The 20,322-nt window shown below is 40.8% G+C and overlaps 1 protein-coding gene across 1 annotated transcript in view; it reads left to right on the forward strand.

The window, feature by feature from the left end:
* LOC115214420 (serine/threonine-protein phosphatase 6 regulatory ankyrin repeat subunit A-like) overlaps positions 1 to 20,322 on the forward strand; it is a 200,743-nt gene that overhangs the window by 127,012 nt on the left and 53,409 nt on the right. The window contains exons 9-15 of the mRNA XM_036504406.1: positions 1,505 to 1,603; positions 2,923 to 3,024; positions 5,557 to 5,658; positions 7,688 to 7,786; positions 12,382 to 12,510; positions 14,912 to 15,040; positions 19,606 to 19,722. Of these exons, the coding sequence (XP_036360299.1) occupies positions 1,505 to 1,603; positions 2,923 to 3,024; positions 5,557 to 5,658; positions 7,688 to 7,786; positions 12,382 to 12,510; positions 14,912 to 15,040; positions 19,606 to 19,722 (777 nt within the window). The remainder of the gene's footprint in view (positions 1 to 1,504; positions 1,604 to 2,922; positions 3,025 to 5,556; positions 5,659 to 7,687; positions 7,787 to 12,381; positions 12,511 to 14,911; positions 15,041 to 19,605; positions 19,723 to 20,322) is intronic.

Here is a 20,322-nt window from a genome sequence, read left to right on the forward strand (position 1 = left end):
GCCTACTGCTGAATTATGTTTAATTTCGTTTATTACCGCTTAGACATCAGGGGCGAAAAACGTTATGTCCGATATAGTATACTGGGGATTAACATCATTCAAACAGTCCAAATCGGCCGTATCAATATTGTTGAAAACAGAGCAGTATTGTTTCTGCAGTATCTCACTTACGGTTTTGGCATTATTTTGGAGATGGTCATTTTCATCAATTAGAGGGCCAACAGTAGAGACAATGACGTTGTTTTTCGTAGAAGAGAACACTTTGGGGTTGAGCTTGATTTTCTCAATGGCCCATTTCTCCTCAGATGTTCTTTGGTTATTGATGATGGTTATTGATGATGTATTGTTGGAGGTTATGTTTTTTTATTCGAGCAGGGCGATAGCCGTCGAATATATGAGTGAATGTTAGCAGTATTTTAGTTTGTTAATTTTTTTGTTTCTTCTTTTTTATTTTTCTGATAATCGTTTTTCTGTTTTGATGAATTGTGCACAGGTCTTGGTAGGGTGTGTTTAGCACATATGTTTGTGACAGTGTCTACAAAGATCTGCCAAGATATTTTGATGCTGGAGGAAGTGTGTGCATGTGTGAAAGTCCTGTCAACATGTGATAGCTCGTGCATGATTGCATCCCAGTCGGCATCATAGAGATCCATAGTATCAAATGGGTTGGGTTGGAGAGAGGTCACTAGGGTTAGCCTTCGGCTGGTAGAATCTCAGGTTACAGAGAACCATGTCATGGTTTGAAAGAAGGAGTTTTTCCATTGTAATATTATGTATAGTGTTAGTGTCTAAAATATTCTGATATCTTGTTGGTGCAAGGACAAGTTAAGACAAGAAAAACTCATTTATAAAGTCGAGAAGTGACTCTACTGCTTCTTTGTCAGCGGTTGAGGTGGGAGTGCCTGGTTTCAAACTGTTGGTAGACCAATCAACACAGGGTAGATTAAAATCTTCCATCATAACTATGTTCGTAGAATGGAACTGTTGTGTAAAGCACTTAATACTGTTGAGGCATTCTTTAAAGCGCAGTACGTGTGCTTGAGGTGGCCTATAGAGCCCAACTACTATCAGGTCATTGGATTTGTTGAGCACAGTGACTGATTCACAGTAGCCGTTGGTTGGTTGGTTGGTTGGTTGGTTGGTTGTGATATTTCCATGTACAGAAAAGGAATCATGCAGAAAAATGGCAGTTTCACTCTTCCTTCTGTCGACACGATCCGCACGGACAGTTGTGAAATTCCTCACTTTCACTTCGGCTTCCACAGTGAGAGTTGTCAATGCGGGTTTCAGTAAGAATGAAGAAAGGGATGTGGTGTGGATGGTTACCAGCCCAATCCTCAATTCTCAGTGTATACGTGCGGGAAGTTTTGTGTGTATTTGTGTGTGTGTGTGTGTGTGTGTGTTTTCCTATATCCTCATGTATATTTCCGTGCAAGCAAGGCTGCTGTGGTATGTCTTTTATGTTTTTATTTTTGTCTTTTTTTTTTGTCTTCCTTTCATACAGTCAGGAGCAGTAGCCCTTCACGTTGCTGCAATGAACGGCCATGTGTCTGTGGTGAAGGCACTATTGCAAAAAGGGGCCGCGGTGGATACAGAAACCAAGGTAAGTCATCATCGTCGTCGTCGTCGTCGTCATCATCATCATCATCATCATCAAAGCCATCATCGCCACCGCCATCATCATTGTTATCAACAATCCAATAAGTGAGCCTCGATATTTGATAATGTAAAAAGACGGGGTCGTCACATTTGGAATGCTTTTGATTATAAGTAAGCTCGATAAAATTCGACCTGGAGTTAAACATCATTAACATCAACAACAGCAGCAGCAACAATAACAACAACTACAAAACTGCAAAAAGCATTAATGTAATTGGAATTTTCTTCATTTTGTCAATACAATTTTCTCATTATTTGCACACCTTTCATACGCATGCACACATTCATACACACATAGATATATAACATACATAAACATAAATACATAAACATACATTCATACATAAATACATACATACATACATACATACATACATACATACATACATACATACATACATACATAAACATACATAGATACATACATACATACATACATACATACATTTACGTATATACATACAAAGACTGTAGAGTAGTCCAGTTGTATTTCCTATTTTACTATTTATCCCTTGTCCGTTTGGTCGTTGGTGTATTCACTGATGACGTCACACCAGATTTCGCTTCTTCTCTCGATAGTCTACCGCCCTCTGTAAGTCGGCGTAATTGAAGCCTGTCCCCTTTTTGATGTTACAATCCCATCTTTTACTTGGCCTACCCTATTTTCGTCTATCTTCCACTATGCCCTTCAGGGCTGTTTTTGCTCTGCAGGAGCTTCTTGTGACATGGCCATACCATTTCAGTTTCCTTGTCCTTACAATTGCCAGCAGTTCTTTGGGTGTTCAAGATGCCTAGGTTATTCTCATTTGGTGAATAGTAAATCATTCATGAAAATTTACTATCTACCAAATTATATTTTACGTCACACTATTTCCCACCACACTATCTCCCACTATTTTCCTACCACTCTATTTCCCAACTCCTTATCTTCCCTTACTGAATTTCCCACAACGTTATTTTCCACCACTCTTCGTCCCATCACTTCATTTCCCACCACTCTTTCCCATTTCACTATCTCCCACCGCACTGTTTCCCACCACTCGTATTCCCACCACACTACATCTCACCATACCACTACCCACTTCACAATTTCCCACAGGATTAATTCCCATCATTCTACTTCTCACCTTGCTACATTCCATTACATTATGCCCGATATACTATTTCCCGCACACAATTTCCCACGACGATCTTTCCATTCACCCATACCCTCCCCACTACATCATTACTCATTACTGTGTTTTTCCTCTCCAACACGCACAGGATGGTTACACAGCCCTGCACTTAGCAGTGAAACACTCGCATCCTGAAGTTGTACAAGTTTTGCTTGGTTTTGGAGCACGGGTTGATGGTAAGGCAGGAAAGGTGAGCATCAAAATTGTTATTTTGCTTTGTTTGTTTTGATTTTTTACTCCGCCTTCTTTTCATTTTAAAAACGTTAAAAATAAAGATTCTTCAAGGATCCTTGTTTGGCATCAAATACAGTCAAAGTATATGTCAGAATACACATGAGTTACATATGACCGTCTAATATAAAGATCTCATACCAAGGTCCGGCGCTAGGAAGTGCAGAATCCAATTAAAGAATTGTCAGTGGGACCCTCTACTTTGCAGAACTGAAGATTGATGCTTAATGGTTTGTACAGTACACCATTCCCAGCCAAAAACCATTGAAGGCTTGAGGTTCCATCACATTAGCCACAATGATATACTAAAAATTCCTCATGGCGTCCTCCGTTCGAGCGTGTGCGCGGGACCCTCTCTTGGTGTGGGTCTATCTATTGGCGCAGAGCCCTCTCTTGGTGCGAGGCCCAATTTGAACAAGTCTGTCTAATTCATTTAAAACCGGCCTTACTCATACCTAGCATAGCTATATAATGCACCAGAGTAGCAACATTCAGAGGTCATGCCTTAGTATATAACACAAATAACATTCAAGGTTCGAACCTTAGTATATAGGTTCGCACCTTAGTGCAAGTATCTGAGCGAATGAACAGGCCCGTATTTGAGGCCTCTGTGTGAAGTCTCCATGTAGTTGCTCATATTATCAAATATATATTGCTCGTTGATACTTTCTTTGTATGATGATGAATAAATACGAGGCGTATTCCAGAAGATTTTAGACTTTTTAAGGAGAGAGAGAGAGACATTCATTAATTTCAAAGAAGCACAAAGTTCTAATTTCCTTCAAAGTAGAATCCTCTAACTTCAATGCACTTGTAGCACACCAGCCAGTTTGTGAAGGCCCCCGGGGAAAACCTCCAAGGTGAATGTGTCCAGGACTCTTGTCACAGCCTCCATTTTCTTAATGTCTTCAAAACGACTGACCTTGAGGTTTTCCTTCAGCTTGGGTTGGGGGTGAGGAACAACCAAAACTGACAGAGTACAAGGTCTAGACTGTAGGGAGAGTGAGGGACAGTTTTGATGCTCATATATGTCAAATACTGGATGGAATTGTGACAAGCAGTGTTTAATAGTCTGTGACAAGCGGTGAGTTCAAAGTGATGTTTCAGCCGTTTCCTTCAATCTGGAATAACAAAAGTCGGCGGGTCAGCTTATTAGATATACAGAAACTATATACTATAATTACAATGATCTATGACAGTTATAATTACCTATTCTAAAATAGTCTCAAAACTTCTGGAATGTCTCTCATAATTGTCATTATACAGAATGTTTTTTTTTTCGCCTTTTCAAGCCTAGCCAGGCTCATGGGCCCGGCTTCCCGGTTTCTATGGCGTATGTGTTCCCCCCATCTCGATGGGATGCCAGTCCATCGCAGCGCTAGTCAAGAAACAGGAAGAAAGAGTGAGAGAAAGTTGGGGCGAAAGAGTACAACAGGGGTCGCCACCACCCCCTGCAGGAGCCTCGTGGAGCTTTAGGTGTTTTCGCTCAATAAACACACACAACGCCCGGTCTGGGAATCGAAACTGCGATCCTTCGACCGCGAGTCCGCTGCCCTAACACAGAATGTTTACTTAACAATTTATAATGAGACGAACCAATGAGAAAGCCCACACACACTTTCGAAAAAAGAGAAAGGATGGTCACCGGTGGAATGCCTTTCATCGAACTACAATGTGGTAGTGAAACAAACATTCTTAAACACAGCTGTATCTACGCTTTTTATAAGAAGTGAAAATTTTCATATTACGAAAATACTATCATAAAAATTTCTCAACGCCCCGTAATATAGAAATATCATTGACTCTAAAAAATATTCCAAAAACTCAATCCCCGAAGCTTTAAATATTTCCTCAGAGAAAACAATAGAGCTCATTTGGAGAGGAATGAGAGAGAGGTTACTTCATAATTGTGTTGCATAAATTACATCATCTTGTCTTATGCAAGGGAAAAAAACGTAAATTTAATATTTTATATGTGCGTTTTTTTGCCTGTTTTTCTTTTCTTTGTACTGAATAGAATAACTTCATTTATAAATGTATTGTAGAGTGGGCGTTGTCTGCAGTGTATCAGTATGTGGTTATGTATGTGTGGGGAAATGTGTGAGTATGAACATTTATATAAGTGTGTCTGTGTGTGTGTGTGTGTGTGTGTGTGTGTGTGTTTAAGTTTGTGTGCGTGTACATATTCGTATTTGCAATTATATAAGTGTATGTTCGTTTTTAAATCTGAGTGTATACCTGTGTGAATGTTTGTCTCGTATTTGTTCGTGTGTGAGTTTGTTCTCATGCGAATGTGTTTGTGTATATATGTGTATGCGTTTTGTGTTCGCATGTATGTCTACGTGTGTACGCATTTCGTGTATGTGTGTATATGGGTGTGTGTGTGTGTACGTGCGTGAGTGCGTGCAAGCGTGCGTAAGTCTATATATGTACATTACACATTATATAATTTCAATTACAATCGATGGCTATTATTGTATTTTTCTTCCAGTCACATGAGATGCCACTCCACCTGGCAGCGAAAGCCAAAGACGGAGAGTTGTGTGCCGAGATGTTATTAAAGAGTGGAGCTGACCCGAATGTGAGACTGGAGGTAAAGTATCAGACAAATCTAGCCAAGGTGCCAAATGGTGGTATTAAACCGACGACGGATTTTTTGCAGATTCTGGGGTAATGGAGTTCAGAAAGAGTAACTTAGCGGTTCGGCAAAAGAGGCCGATAGAATAAGTCCTGGGATCGGTCGAATTCTTCGACTAAAAAACACTGTAAGGTGGTGCTCCAGCATGGTTGCAGTCAAATGACTGAAACAAGTAAAAGAATAAAAGAATAAAAGAATAATAGCGAGGCGGCGAGACTGCAGAGTCGTTAGTGCGTCGAACAAAAATGCCTAATGGCATTTATTCCGGTTTTTACATTTTAAGTTCAAACACTGCGGGAGTCAACTTTGTCCTTTACTCCTTTCGAGGTCAATAAAATAAGTACCAGTTGAGCACTTGAGTCGATGTTATCGACTTACCCTTCTCTCTAAAATTGCTGAACTTGTGCCAGAATTAGAAAGACTTAATATTCATCAATGGCTGTGTGGATTAACCAGTTCGTCTTACATCTACGACGTTGTGAGTTCAGTCACAGACCTGTCAGAGGGACCTTTCATATTTTCTGGTGTTGTTTAACCGTCATTCGGTTAAACAACACCGCATGGCCCAAGAATGCTTTTAGCAGGGTCTAATCTGCGACAAAGATTCGAGCTAGGCCTGTTATCTTTTATCTTTCACTTGTTTTAGTCATTGGACTGAGATCATGCTGGAGCACCACTCTGAAGGGCCTAGCCGAACAAAGTGACCCCGATACTTATTTTCAAAGCTTGGTACCTATTCTGTCAGTGTTTTTAGCTGAACCACTAATAGGTTACGGAACGTAAACGAACCAACATCGGTTGCCAAGCGAACGAGGGCGGCAGGCAAACACAGACACACATACACACACACACACATAAATATATATATATATGTGTGTATACGACAGGCTTCCACACGGTTTCCGTCAACCAAATTCACTCGCAAAGCTTTGGTTGGCCCGGGACGATAGTTGAAGACACTTGCCCACGGTGACGCGCAGTGGGACAGAACCCGAAACCACATAGTTGTAAAGCGAGTTTCTTAATCACACAGCCATGCTTGCGTCGATCCACTAGCGTAGCTAAGGAGAGGGGGCAGTAGGGGCAGTCCGCCTCGAGGGCACTTTTAAAGGGGTGGCACTTTTGGGTCTGCTGTAGGCAATATGTGTTTTTGTGGGGTCCGAGGGCGGCAATTGGAAGGGCCGCACCGGGCGGCACACACTCTAGCTACGCAAGTGCGAAGATCTAAAGATAATTATTGGCGGTTTGGGGGAAAGAAAAAGCAGTGATTGTAGCTTCTACCCTTTTTCTTGTAATTAAACTTACCTTCTCTGATAACAAAATAATAATAATAATAATAATAATAACAACAACAACAACAACAACAACAACAACAACAACAACAACAATAATAATAATAATAAATATAAAAACTGAATATCATGGTCTAAAAAAGCAAGCAAGAATAACATTCCAAGTCGTGAACTGAATCTTAATGATTGTTTGGCGACAAAAATAATTACATTAACGATTGATTTACAGACTGATCGATACTGTTGATTTATTGGTCAACTTATCTAATTGATATTGAGACTTCTGGAAAGAAAAAAAAAAGAAGAAAAGTTGTTCGAAACGTGATATATATGTGTTCCGTTAGAATGTTCGTGAAGTATATACTAGCTCTGCAACAATAATATTGGTTATTTCAGAATCAGTCTACGTTATCGATAACCGATTCTTAGATAAACTATATAAGAAACTTCCACTGAGTTACCTAGACTACTAGAAAGAACAATCAAATCTTCCTTAATTCACCCAGATAATGAGAGTATCCATAAAGGAACTGATTCTAAAACAATATTTGATTTTTAATTTCAAACAGAATATTTTTCTTTGTTTTTGAATATTGGCATAATGTCTCTCCCTAGACACGACAGAATAATCTTCATTATCTTTGTTATTTATTTATTTATTTAAACATCTCTTTTTTTTTTTTCAAATACAGAATGGTGAAACTGTTTTCCATTTGGCTGCCCGCAGTGGACATCTCGAACTGGTCAAAACACTACTCGAGGAAGATTGCAGTCCAACACAACAATCGAAAGTAAGAAACAAACAACCTTTTCTTCCGACTTTGTAATTCTTGACGAAAAACACTCACTGTTTTAATAGAATTAGCAACCGTATATGATGGGCTTCCGTACGGTTTTCGTCAACCAAATTCCCTCGCAAAATTTTGGTTGACCCGAGGCGATAGAAGAAGACACTTGCCCAAGGTGACGTACATATAATTGTTGTTGTATGTATGGGAAATCTGTACACACGCGTGATTGGTTAAGTGAACTATACTAGTTAGTATACATGAGCATGCGCAGAACAGTGTGGGAAGAATGTCATATGCGCAGTCATAGTGTACAGGTCGTAGGAATTATTGATTAGAGATATCATGGAGTGCTTGTTGAGGAAGTAATAAGAGAAAATCAGGAACGTTTGACATTATCACAGTTCAGATATAACAGTGATGACGTACGTCATATCAGTTGTAAAGCGAGCTTCTTGACTACACAGCCAAATTTCTTTGGAGGAGAACAGTAGGTCCGATTGGCTCCCGTATTTGGCTGACCCTTTATTTTTTCGACCCCTAAAGAGTGAAATCTGAAGTTGATCTCAGCAGAAGTTGAATTCAATCGAACATTAAGGGACGTCATTAAGTATCACTAAGCATTTTTATCCGTCGCTCTACCAATTTTGCAAACCAACACCTTCTTTCGACAAATATTGACTATTTACACAGGCAGGCGCAATACTATAAGTACAGTCGATAGTATCAGTCCCAGTTCTGGACTGATACACATTTTCTCTGTCCCGGAAGAATGAAAGGCAAAGTTGAAGTTAGTATAATCTGAACTCTGAACACAACGAGCTGCTAAAAACCCGCAAGTAATTTTGTCTGGTGCTCTAACTATTCTGCCATGTAGAGCCGATTACTGATTCGGCTTTCGGAAAAGTCTACTAATATAATTGGCGGTACGTCTTCTATCTGTTTCTCCAGCCTCCTAGCATGCGCCATTCGTAGTAAAGGAAATTAGCTACTATGCAACTTACATTATCCTTGTCTTTCAATAAAACACACACAATTACCCGAATACAGCTTAGAAATATAAATTGTAAGTTATTGTGTGTCTGTGTGTGTGTGAAATAGATATATATAGAGAGAGAGACTCTGTGTGTCCGTGTGTATGTGTGTGTGTGTGTTTGTGTGTGCGTGTATACATGTAATTGTCTGAGGAAGTTTCATAAGTCAGGAAAAGAGGACACTCAGTATAAGGTGAATAGAGTGAGTATATAATTTATACAGCATAGTAAACCAAGTTCCGTTTATAGTCAAAATGATCGGGCAATTTCATAAATAGTTATTCTTTTCTTGTATGGAAGCATAATTATCTATGAAGCCGTTCGGTTATCATAGGCCGTATATGAGTCTGAATTTATAATACTGTATGCATATACATGTGATGCAAAAAAAATATAACACGAAGACAGGATAAAAAAGGAAATAAAGTGTACTAGGTTTACGCTCAGGAAATTGGAAAAAGGACAAAGTTGTTTTATATTTCGAGTATACACACTTCTTCTGAAAGAAAAAATAAACAAAGAGAGAGAAAAACGGAGTGAGAAAGTGGAGGAAAAGAATGTATGTGTATACAACCGTTACGATATGCTGAGATGACCGGAAGAGTTAGAGAGTTCACTTTAGGCTTGAGTGGTAAAGGAAACAGCTGTGAACGTGGCATATGCGTGTGTGTGTGAAGCTATTGTGTCCGTATATACTGTATGTGTCTATGCCTGTACATATGTGATTACGTGTATGCATGCGTGGTGGGCTTGTTTACTGTTTGTGTGTGTGTGTGTGTGTGTGTGTGTGTGCGTGTGTGTGTGTGCGTGAGAGAGAGAGAGGTTGTTTTGTGCGTCATACTGAATAGAGAGAGATGTTAGGTGAAATAGAGGCAACTTAAGTATGTGTAGGGATTTGGGAAGTGTAGATGTGTTATATTCTTGTTACTATATGTTTCCCTATGGTATAGCGTGTGTGACTGTAATTTAGGTGTGAGTGCTAGTGCGTATGAAGTAGATATTAATCGTGTGCATGCGTATGTCTATGTGTATACTGTTTAAACGTATTGGTGTGTATGGTGTCGGATAGTTTGTTAATCAGCGGGAAGTAGGTATAGGTGGTGTTTGTTAAGATGATTGTAGGAATGTAAGAGGTGATTGATGTGTGTGGAAGGGTTTGAAGAGGAAAAAGTGAGGGTAAATGAAAAGAGGTTGGGAATTTAGACCGTTAAGAACCGAAGTCTGTAGAGAAAATATCAATTCCAGCTCACGACGGTGACGTGAGCCCGAGGAGCCTCTGTACAAGGCCAGACCAAACACAGACGTCAGATGTTGAAGGAAGTGATCAGCCGAGCGAAAGTGGCATGAAACCGGAGTGTCATTACCGAGTTTTATGTCTCGTAAGTATTCGGCAAAAATAGTCAGCCGGGCGTCGACCAGTTTGTTCTACGTAAGGGAATAAGCAAAAAGAGCAGAGGACACAGTAAGTGAGATTACTTGAGGTACATGTGAAGGTGTCGGTGACAATGAAGGAGCAGTGGTAGATACCAGTGAATACGGGGGCATTATAGAGAATGGACAAGTGCGGCAGTGTGGTCGAGAGTAAGGTAAGGGGTTATGTTGAGTGCCGAGAGGGGAGAAATAGCTACGAACCTGTTACTCGCGTAAGTGACAGGTATGTTTGAAGGAAGGGAGAAGTGGGTTGAGAAAGATGAGGAAGGTGGCGGGGATCGGATTGAAGTGTTCGGAAAGCTCGCTACGTATATGTGTGTGTGTGTGTGTGTGTGTGTGTGTGTGTGTGTGTGTGTGTGTGTGTGTGTGTGTGTGTGTGTGTGTGTGTGTGTGTGTGTGTGTGTATGTATGTATTTATGTATGTATGTATATTACTGTTCTGATAATGTGAGATCAACAAAATTGTATTTCATCAAGTGAGAGACAAATACCATTTAATGTACACTGTATTTTAATAAATTGTGTGTGTGTGTGTGTGTGTGTGTGTGTGTGTGTGTGTGTGTGTGTGTGTGTGTGTGTGTGTGTGTGTGTGTGTGTGTGTTGTGTGTGTGTGTGTACATAGATATACATGAATATATATTTTATTACTAAATGATGAGGAGGAACGTGTGTGAAATTCAATTAATCTCTTTAAATGCAGCTTTCGCGAACAATTAACTAACTTATTATTAATCATCTGAAAATTTTTCAGACACTCATTAGTGTTGCTAATAAACACAATATTTATGTCTGCTAAACAAAACATGTTCTATAAATATAGACATGATAAACATATTGATGCTATAATTGAAAATGTTTATTATGAAAAATGAGAACCAACACATGACAAATACTGCGCAGCTTCAAAAGAGCAAAATACTTGTAATCAGGTATAAACTTTACATTAAATATTAGTTAATGGTTAGAGGTTGAATTTATAATATATTTACAACAAAGCAAGACAGCAGTATGTCATTATATTAATATTGTAAATAGGAACATTAACAGAGAGTATAATCATGGGTCATGAGAGAGATAAAAAAAGACGACATATACAGCATTATTTAGACCTATTTTCCTACGTCAACCAACATTGACTTAGTTATTTTTTCTCGGCACTTCTTCAGTTGTGGTGAAGTGTCTGCTTCACTGATAAGCTTGTTATGAAATCAAAACATGTCTACATATCTAAAATGTTTCCCAGACTTATTCAAATGACTAAAATGATATTAATCACATTACTACTATTGTTTTCTCCCTCACTATATAATAATTTCTTGTCAAATTTTTAATGCTCCCTGCATTAAATATGAAACAACTAACTTGACTATTGTTTTTCTACGCAGATCATGTCTCTGATTTATTTATATTCTTTTCTACTCTAAGCATGAGGCCCGAAAATTTGGGGAGGGGGCTAGTCGATTAGATCGAACCCAGTACGCAACAGGTACTTAATTTATCGACCCTGAAATGATAAGAGGCAAAGTCGACCCCGGCAGAATTTGAACTCAGAACGTAAAGACAGAGAAATACGGCTAAGCATTTCGCCCAGCGTTCTAATGCTTCAGCCAGCTCGCCGACTTATTTATATTTCTACTTGATTGTTGCTGTTGTCCACAGCGCCTCTCAAGCAACAGAGAACGGCAATGGCACAGCTAGAGAGTGTGCCGCCCAGAACAGCCGTTGAGTTTGCCTCAGTACCACCCCCACCCCCATACAGACTTATACAGCAAATTCAAAAGTGCTGTCCCATAAAAGCACTGACAGCCCCTCAATTACGCTCTTGGAGAATGGCATGAACGTTTTGACGATGGGGTACTGAAAAGTATCTGGCTTTGAGTAAAAAAAATACAGGAGAATAGTTTAATTATGATTTTACTCAACATATTCTCCTGTCTGATTCACAAACTTACTACAGCGGTTCTTCAGTTTCTGTAAGCCCTGTAAAAGAACTGGGAAGATTGGATCACCAAGCAAACCTCTCGCAACACCCTCAAAGCCAGTAAATTTTCAACATCCCCTCATAAAGTTAAAGACATCCACTGAATTCTAAGATATTTACCTTTGTTACTGATCGTCCTTTTTCTATTATAGACAGGAGACACGCCTCTACATCTAGCTGTCCGCTATTGTCATCCTACCTTAGTTTCCGAGATACTCACGAACGTCAGCAACAAAAAATCCAGATCCGAAGCCGTCTTTCTAGTCAACTTACCACAAAAGGTTTGTATGAAAACACATTCGGGCAACAATTTTTTTCTTTATTTTTTAATGCAGGAAAATTCATCAACAGATGGTGATGGCCGGAACATATTTTGATTATAAATCACCTCAATCAGGAATATGGGAACCTAATAATAACAGTAACACACACACACACAAACACACACACACATACATACATACATACATACATACATACATACATACATACATACATACATACATACATACATACATACATACACACATACATACATATATACATGCATTTGGATATGTAACACACAATTAAGTTTCCCAAAACCAAAAAGGAGAAAGTTGAATAGAAGACTACATGACCAAGCCGTCACTGGAACTGTAGAAATCTGTAAAACTTTCCAGAAGTTAATCATTTAAGTATATATGAGCATATGCAAGTATATGCATGAGAAGACATAAATAAAATAAAACGTACAAAATCTGCACATTACATACATACATACATACATACATACATACATACATACATACATACATACAAAAATACCTTGTTGATGTTGTTGAAATTCCAATGAAGGAGCCTTGGATCTAGGTTAGAAACCGGCCCTTTCTCTATTGGCAAATCTTGATCTAAAACTGAATAATGACATCCGTCCATCTATCCATCCATCCATCCATACATACATACATACATACATACATACATACATGCATACATACATACATACATACATACATACATACATACATACATACATACATACGTACATACATACCAATTCAATCACATATTTACAAACACCGGGAAATCTCTTCACTCAAAAAGTCTTGTCGCTTTGTTAGCAACCGCTTGAATATTCTTAAGAACTTAAATAAAATTCAAAGAAAAGAAACATCCATACATGTACAACACCAGCTTTGCGGACACTGATGGTTCGGAACTTCTTACAATCCACCCTAATCTACGAGTGGAAACTTCAAATCCCTACGGCCTCCAAACTAGCTTACTTGTATCTTATACAGACTAGTTCTTTGCTGTGGAGGCGCAATGGCCCAGTGGTTAGGGCAGCGGACTCGCGGGTGTAGGATCGCGGTTTTGATACCCAGATCGGGCGTTGTGAGTGTTTATTGAGCTAAAACATCTAAAGCTCCACGAGGCTTCAGCAGGGCGGGGGCGAACCCTGCTGTACTCTTTCACCACAACTTTCCTGACTCTTACTTCCTGTTTCTGTTGTACCTGTATTTCAAAGGGCTAGCCTTGTCTCACTCTGTGTCACGCTGAATCTCCCTGAGAACTACGTTAAGGGTACACATGTCTGTGGAGTGCTCAGCTACTCGCACGTTAATTTCACGAGCAGGCTGTTCCGTTGATCGGATCAACTGAAACCCTCGTCGTCGCAACCGACGGAGTGCCACGAGTACTTTGCATAGTAAAAGGGTAAATACCCCCTCTTCGCTTATAAATGACCATGGGATTGCACCTAAAAAGTTCCCCTCCAAGGCACAAGTCTGAGCAAAGTTGTTTACAGAAGACCATCAGTTGCCCATACATACCAGCCTCCCCTCTCCACAACAAGGGAAAGGCTAAGGCCGATACTACTTGGCACTAGTGACGTCACACCTCATTTCTACAGCTGAGTGGACTGGAGCAATGTGAAATAGTGTCTTGCTCAAGAACACAACACACAGCCCATGTCTGGGAATCGGACTCACTAACTCATAATTGTGATCCCGACAGTCTAACCACTGAGCCATACACTTTCACTTTGCCCAGAACAGTATTAATAAGATTGTATCATTTATACTAATGCACAGGTGCCTGTGTTTCATTTAGTTATTTAAATAAATTTTATTATTTGTTTAATTTAGAGTGTGTTCATCAAGGTGGCCACCCTAATTCGGAAAGCTTGCTTCCCAACCACATGGTTCCGGGATCAATCCCACAGCGTGGTACCTTGGGCAAGTGTCTTCTACTACAGCCTTAGGCCGATCAAAGCCTTGTGAGTGGATTTGGTAGACGGAAACTGAAAGAAACCCGTCGTAAACGTGTGTTTGTGTCTTTGCGTCTGTGCTCATCCCTCCATCACCACTTGGCAACCGATGCTGGTGTGTTTACGTTCTCGTAACTTAACGGTTCGGCAAAAAAATCGATAAAATAAGTACTAAGGGGGGGTCGATTCCTTCGGCTAAAAAAAGAAATTCAAGGCGATGTCTCAGCATGGCCATAGACCAATGACTGAAAAAAGTAAAAGGAAAAAAGATTTTTTAATCCGGAAAAGCTTCCGAACTAACAGTTCCGGAAAACCGATGTTGCACATGGATGCTCACACACATACGCGCATGCGCACACTAATACACACAAACACATTCACGCGTAATTTGTGTTGTACTCACTAAACTGTTTCAAGTTATTTTGTTGAAGGAAGGAGAAACCCCGATGCATTACGCCACTGACCTTATTCCGGACAAGATCCGATCGGAATTTGACGATACTGACGTCATAAAAACACTGCTTGAATTCGGCGGGGACATCAGCTGCACCACCAAATTGGTAGGTTGGAATTTATATGTTTATATATGTATGTGTGCGTGTGTTTGCATGTGTGTGTGAGTTTGTGTGTGTATGTGTGTGTGAGAGAGAGAGAGTGTGTGTATGTGTGTGTGAGGGAGAGAGAAAGGAGAGAGAGTGTTTATGGGAAAAGGAGAGTGAGAAAAGAGAAAATGTGTGTCTGCTTGTGTGCGTGTGCGTGTGCGTGTGTGTGTATATGTGTGTGTGTGTGTGTGTGTGCGTGCGAGTGTGAGAGAGTAAGAGAGTGTGTGTATGTGTGTGTGAGAGAGAGAGAGAAAGGAGAGAGTGTGTGTGTTTATGGGAAAAGGAGTGAGAGAAAAGAGAAAATGTGTGTCTGCTTGAGTGCGTGTGTATACGTGTGTGTGGGAGAGTGGGAAAGAAAGAGTAAGAGAGTGTGTGTATGTGTGTGTGAGAGAGTAAGGGAATGTGTGTATGTGCTTGTGAGACAAGAGAGAGAGTGTGTGTATATGTGTATGAGAGAAAGAGAGGCGAGAGAGTGTGTGTATATGAGAGAGGGAGAGAGAGGAAAGAGAAAATGTGTGTATGCATGTGTGTGTACGTGTATGTGCGTGTGCGTGTATGTGTGTGTGTGCGTGTATGTGTGTGTGCGAGTGGGAGAGTGTAAGAGAGTGTATGTGTGTATGAGGGAGAAAGAGAAGAGAGAGAATGTGTGTATATGTGAAAGGGAGAGAGAGGAAAGAGAAAATGTGTGTATGCTTGTGTGTGTGCGTGTGTGTGTTTGTACGTTCGTGTGAGAGAGTAAGAGAGTGTGTGTATGTGTGTGTGAAGGAGAGAGGGAGGGGATAGAGTATGTGTATATGTGAGAAGGAATGAGAGAAAATGTGTGTATGCGTGTGTGTGTGTGTGTGTGCGTGCGTGTGTTTGTGTGTGTGCGAGTGTATGTGGGAGAGTAAGAGAGTGCGCATGTGTGCATGAGGGAGAGAGAGAAGATGGAGTACATGTAATATGTGAGCGGAAGAAAAGAGAAAATGTGTGTATGCTTGTGTGTATGTGTGTGCGTGTATGTGTGTGCGTGTGTTTGCGTGTGTGTTTGTGTGTATGTGTGTCAAGGAAAGAGAGGGGCGAGCGTGTGTGCATGTGGCAGAAAGAGCAGAGAAATGTGCGCGCGTGTGTGTTTGCGTGCGTGCGTGCGTGCATGCGTGTGAGTGTGTGTACAAATGTATAATTCTTGTAGTTCATCATGGCGCGTAGTTGCTAAACAGTTACACCATGACGGGTTCATCTGTCCTTTTGGCAGGTCTTGTTTCAATCCCGATGGATTTCAAGCAACTTGCTAGTTTTTTTGTAAATATCATTTCATCAGAAAAATCTCGGAACTGGTCCTCTAGTAATAATAAATAAATAAATAAATAAATAAATAAATAAATAAATAAATAAATAAATGAATATATAAAATTTTGAAAATCTTTAAGTTAAAAAAAAAGTGCTACAGTTGAAATAATTTCCGGTCATCTTGTTATTGCTTGTCACTTGATATATTGGCATGTATTCGTATAAGCGTAAGCCACAAAAATCCAATGGTGTCGATATGTCTTGTTGCCTCGTCTTAATGAATATTTCGAGGATTATTATCTTCAATGATGCTTGTATGTATCTTATCTATCTACCTGTCAGTCCGTCTGTCTGTCTGTCTGTCTTTCTGTTTTTCTATCTGTCTATCTATCTATCTATCTATTTATCTATCTATCTATCTATCTATCTATCTATCTATGAAAATTTTGGCCAAGGTGCTAGCCAAGAGGTTGGCGCTTGTCATCGAGAAACTGGTCGACAAGGCGCAAACATGCGCCGTGCCAGGCCGGACCATCCATGACAACCTCCATCTGATGCGCTACATCATAGACAGGGTAGTTAACGAACCTGGCATGGGTGGGGCCCTGATCAACTTGGATCAATCAAAAGCCTTTGATAGGGTAGACCATCGATACTTGGAGGCAGTCCTGAGAGCGGCTGGTTTCGGTCCCGTCTTCCGCGGCTGGATAGCTGCCTTGTACAGAGGCATCCGTTCGGTAATTCGCGTAAATGGACATCTATCGAGACCTTTCGACATTGCACGTTCGGTCCGTCAGGGATGCCCCCTCTCGGCGCTTCTATACGTATTGACTCTTGAGCCACTACTGCGGAAGCTGGCGACTCTAAGGGGCATCCCGCGAGAATTGGGATGCGGGACGAGCGTGTCTGCATACGCGGACGACGTCACCGTCATAGTGTCTAGCCACGAGCACATCGAGCTGGTCGGCGAGACACTGAAAAACTACGAAGCGGTGACAGGAGCGAAAATCAACGGGAAAAGTCAGTGGGCTTGCGACTAGGCACCTGGAGAAGCAAGCCCATGCCGTCCACCAGCGCCTCCGTCGTGGGACGCTGGACCGACGGCCCGGTTGAGTTGCTCGGGGTCTGGTTTGGTCCGGACCTCCAAGTGGAGAAGAACTGGAACGAGATAACGAGTAGGGTGGTCACTCTCGCCCGGCAATGGGCCGAGAGGAAACTGTCCCTAAAAGGTCGGGCGGAGGTGGCGAACACGTACATCGCGTCCGTCATCTACTACCGCCTGACCGTCGTACCTTGTCCCGACCCTACCATCACCAAACTACAACGCATCCTCTTTCGCTTCTTGTGGAAAGGATGCGTCCCGATGGTCAGGCGATCCATTTGCTGTCAACACCCGTTAAAAGGAGGGCTGGGCATGCCGTGGTTGATGATGCGCAGACACGCGCTGAGACTGCGACATCTCTGGCTCTATGTAGACGACGGTGAACAGGTGTGGTCGCCGTTTGCGAGGCACGCTTTCCCGCAGCTCGTCTCCATGACCGAACTGCAGTCGTGGATCAAAAAGAGGCCGAGGAAGGGCGAATGGCACCGCGAGTGTCGCGTTGCTCTCAAGCAACTCTGCCGTCCTGGGTCGACCTTAAGTGACTTCAACACAACCAAAGCATTCTATAGGGGTTTAGTGGAGGGGAGGTACGACGACGAGCTCGGGGCGAACCTGGACGTCGACGAGGAGTACCTGACCCGCCTGTTCGGGACGACTTTCGGGCCAGGGCCCATGGACAACTTCCAGAGATCCCTGGCCTGGCAGTGCTACCGAGAAGCGCTACCCGTTCGGGATAAGCTCTACAGACACGGCTCGAGAAACACGGGGCCGACCTGCCCGAGATGCGGTCAGAGCGACGAAACCGTTCTGCACGCACTCGTTCAGTGTCCAACAATTTCCGACCTGTGGGCTTATGTCGAACAACTGCTGTCACGTGTGGGACGAGTCGGTTTATCAGCTGAGTCTATCGTCAATATTGTCACGCCTCCTTCCTTCAAACGGGAAGGAAGAGCTATTTTCATCATCCTTGTGGCTATGGCGAAAGAATGTATCTGGTGGACGCGTCTGAAAGGATTGGAGACAAACACTTTCCTCTCTGGTCAATCTCTCATCAACTTCTTCAAGTACCACTTGAAAAGGAAAGTGAGAGTAGAGAGGCAAGTTTTGTCTAGCGAATGTTTTAAAAAAAGATGGGTGAATGTAGCAAGAATGGCACGTATGAATGACGAAGCCACCTTGAGCATAGTCCTATGAACCCAGAAATCGAAAACAGAGAGTTGCTTATTTGCAAAAAAAAAAAAAAAAAAAAAAAAAGAAATATAAAATGTGACTTCATTGACCGAGGTTACCGTGGTCTTTTCCGCAGGCTTTTCTTTCCACGGGTAAACCTCACCTGTCCTCCCCTTTACACTTCATATTGACATTTCTGTGATAACGATCCCTATTGATCATTTTTTTTTCCTCTCCCCCCCCCTTTTTTTTTTTTTTTTTTTTTTAACCCCCCTTATTTTTGTCCTCTTTCTCTCCTTTTACGATCCCTTTTGATCGAACCTCCCCCTTCCTTTTTTTTTTTTTTTTTTTTTTTTTAATACCTTCAAAAGAAAAGCTCTACCTTGTAATTTGTTCTATCTGTGTGCAGCCCTGTGTGGCTAATAAAGAAACATATCTATCTATCTATCTATCTATCTATCTATCTATCTGATCGTTGTCCTTCTTTCTTTCTTTCGCCCCCCTCCCTTCGAAAAGAAAATCTCTACATTGTAATTGTCCCCTCTGTGCCTAACCCTGTGTGGCCAATAAAGAAAGTTATCTATTTATCTATCTATCTATCAATCAATCAATATATCTATCTGTCTCTTTATCTATCAATCTCTTTATCTATTTATTTATCAATCAATCTATCTATCTATCCATCTATCGATCAATCTCTTTATCTATTTATCTGTCTATCTCTTTATCCATTTATCTATATATCTATTTTCTATCTATCTGTCTATCACTCAGTCTATCTATATATCCGTCAATCTATCTATCTTGCTAGCTATCTGTCTGTTTGTCTGTCTATCTATTTATCTATCAAGCATGCTCTAGGTAGCTACCTAATCCTGTATGTGTATAGTATGTGTGTTCATGTTGGCTATGTCCATCGTGCCTTACAAAATGTTACCTGTGATGCATCAGCCATCTTATAACATCTCTTCCAATATTACAGACACGCGAGACACCATTCCATTATGCTGCACGTTCCGGTAACAGTAATGTGCTTCTGGAAATAACAAAAAGTAAATCTCCGTCAGATATACGTGCCATTGTCAATAAACAGTCAATAGTAGGTACTAATTTTACTTCTTACTTTCTTTTTAATTACATCCGACCTCGTTTATCACGGGTGTTGGTTAATAAATAAAAAAACACCGTGTTAAATGAATCATTGATATATGAATAATAGAACATATGACGAAAATAAGCTTCGTTCCGAGACCCTAAGCTGTTCCCTTAACTTACCCAAATAACATCTCCCAACAGTTTCTAAATACACATAATAATATTGTTTCATATTTGGACAAATATTTGTAGTAAAATATTAATAATATATCACTAACAAATATAAAAAAGAACTGAAAAAATATCGTTACAAGCAGAATCTGATTGCCGACAGTGTTATCACAGGTCAATTCGTGGAAAGCGAGGCTAGATATACTTGTCTTTTCAGTGATAAACGAGGTTAGATGTACTGGTCTTTTCCTCTTTATTCTTAACTTCTGTGTACTTCTTTGCTTTTCTTGTGGTTTTGTTGTTATTGTCGCCAAATCAGATTTATATTCAAAGCCGTTTCATCCATGATGATCCTGTCTCCAGCTTTTCTTTTTTAAACACAAATGTTTCAACGTCTACATTATTCAATGTGTCCTTCCATTTTTAAGAGGAG

Source organism: Octopus sinensis, linkage group LG7, assembly GCF_006345805.1.
Source record: "Octopus sinensis linkage group LG7, ASM634580v1, whole genome shotgun sequence".
Classification (NCBI taxonomy): domain Eukaryota; kingdom Metazoa; phylum Mollusca; class Cephalopoda; order Octopoda; family Octopodidae; genus Octopus; species Octopus sinensis.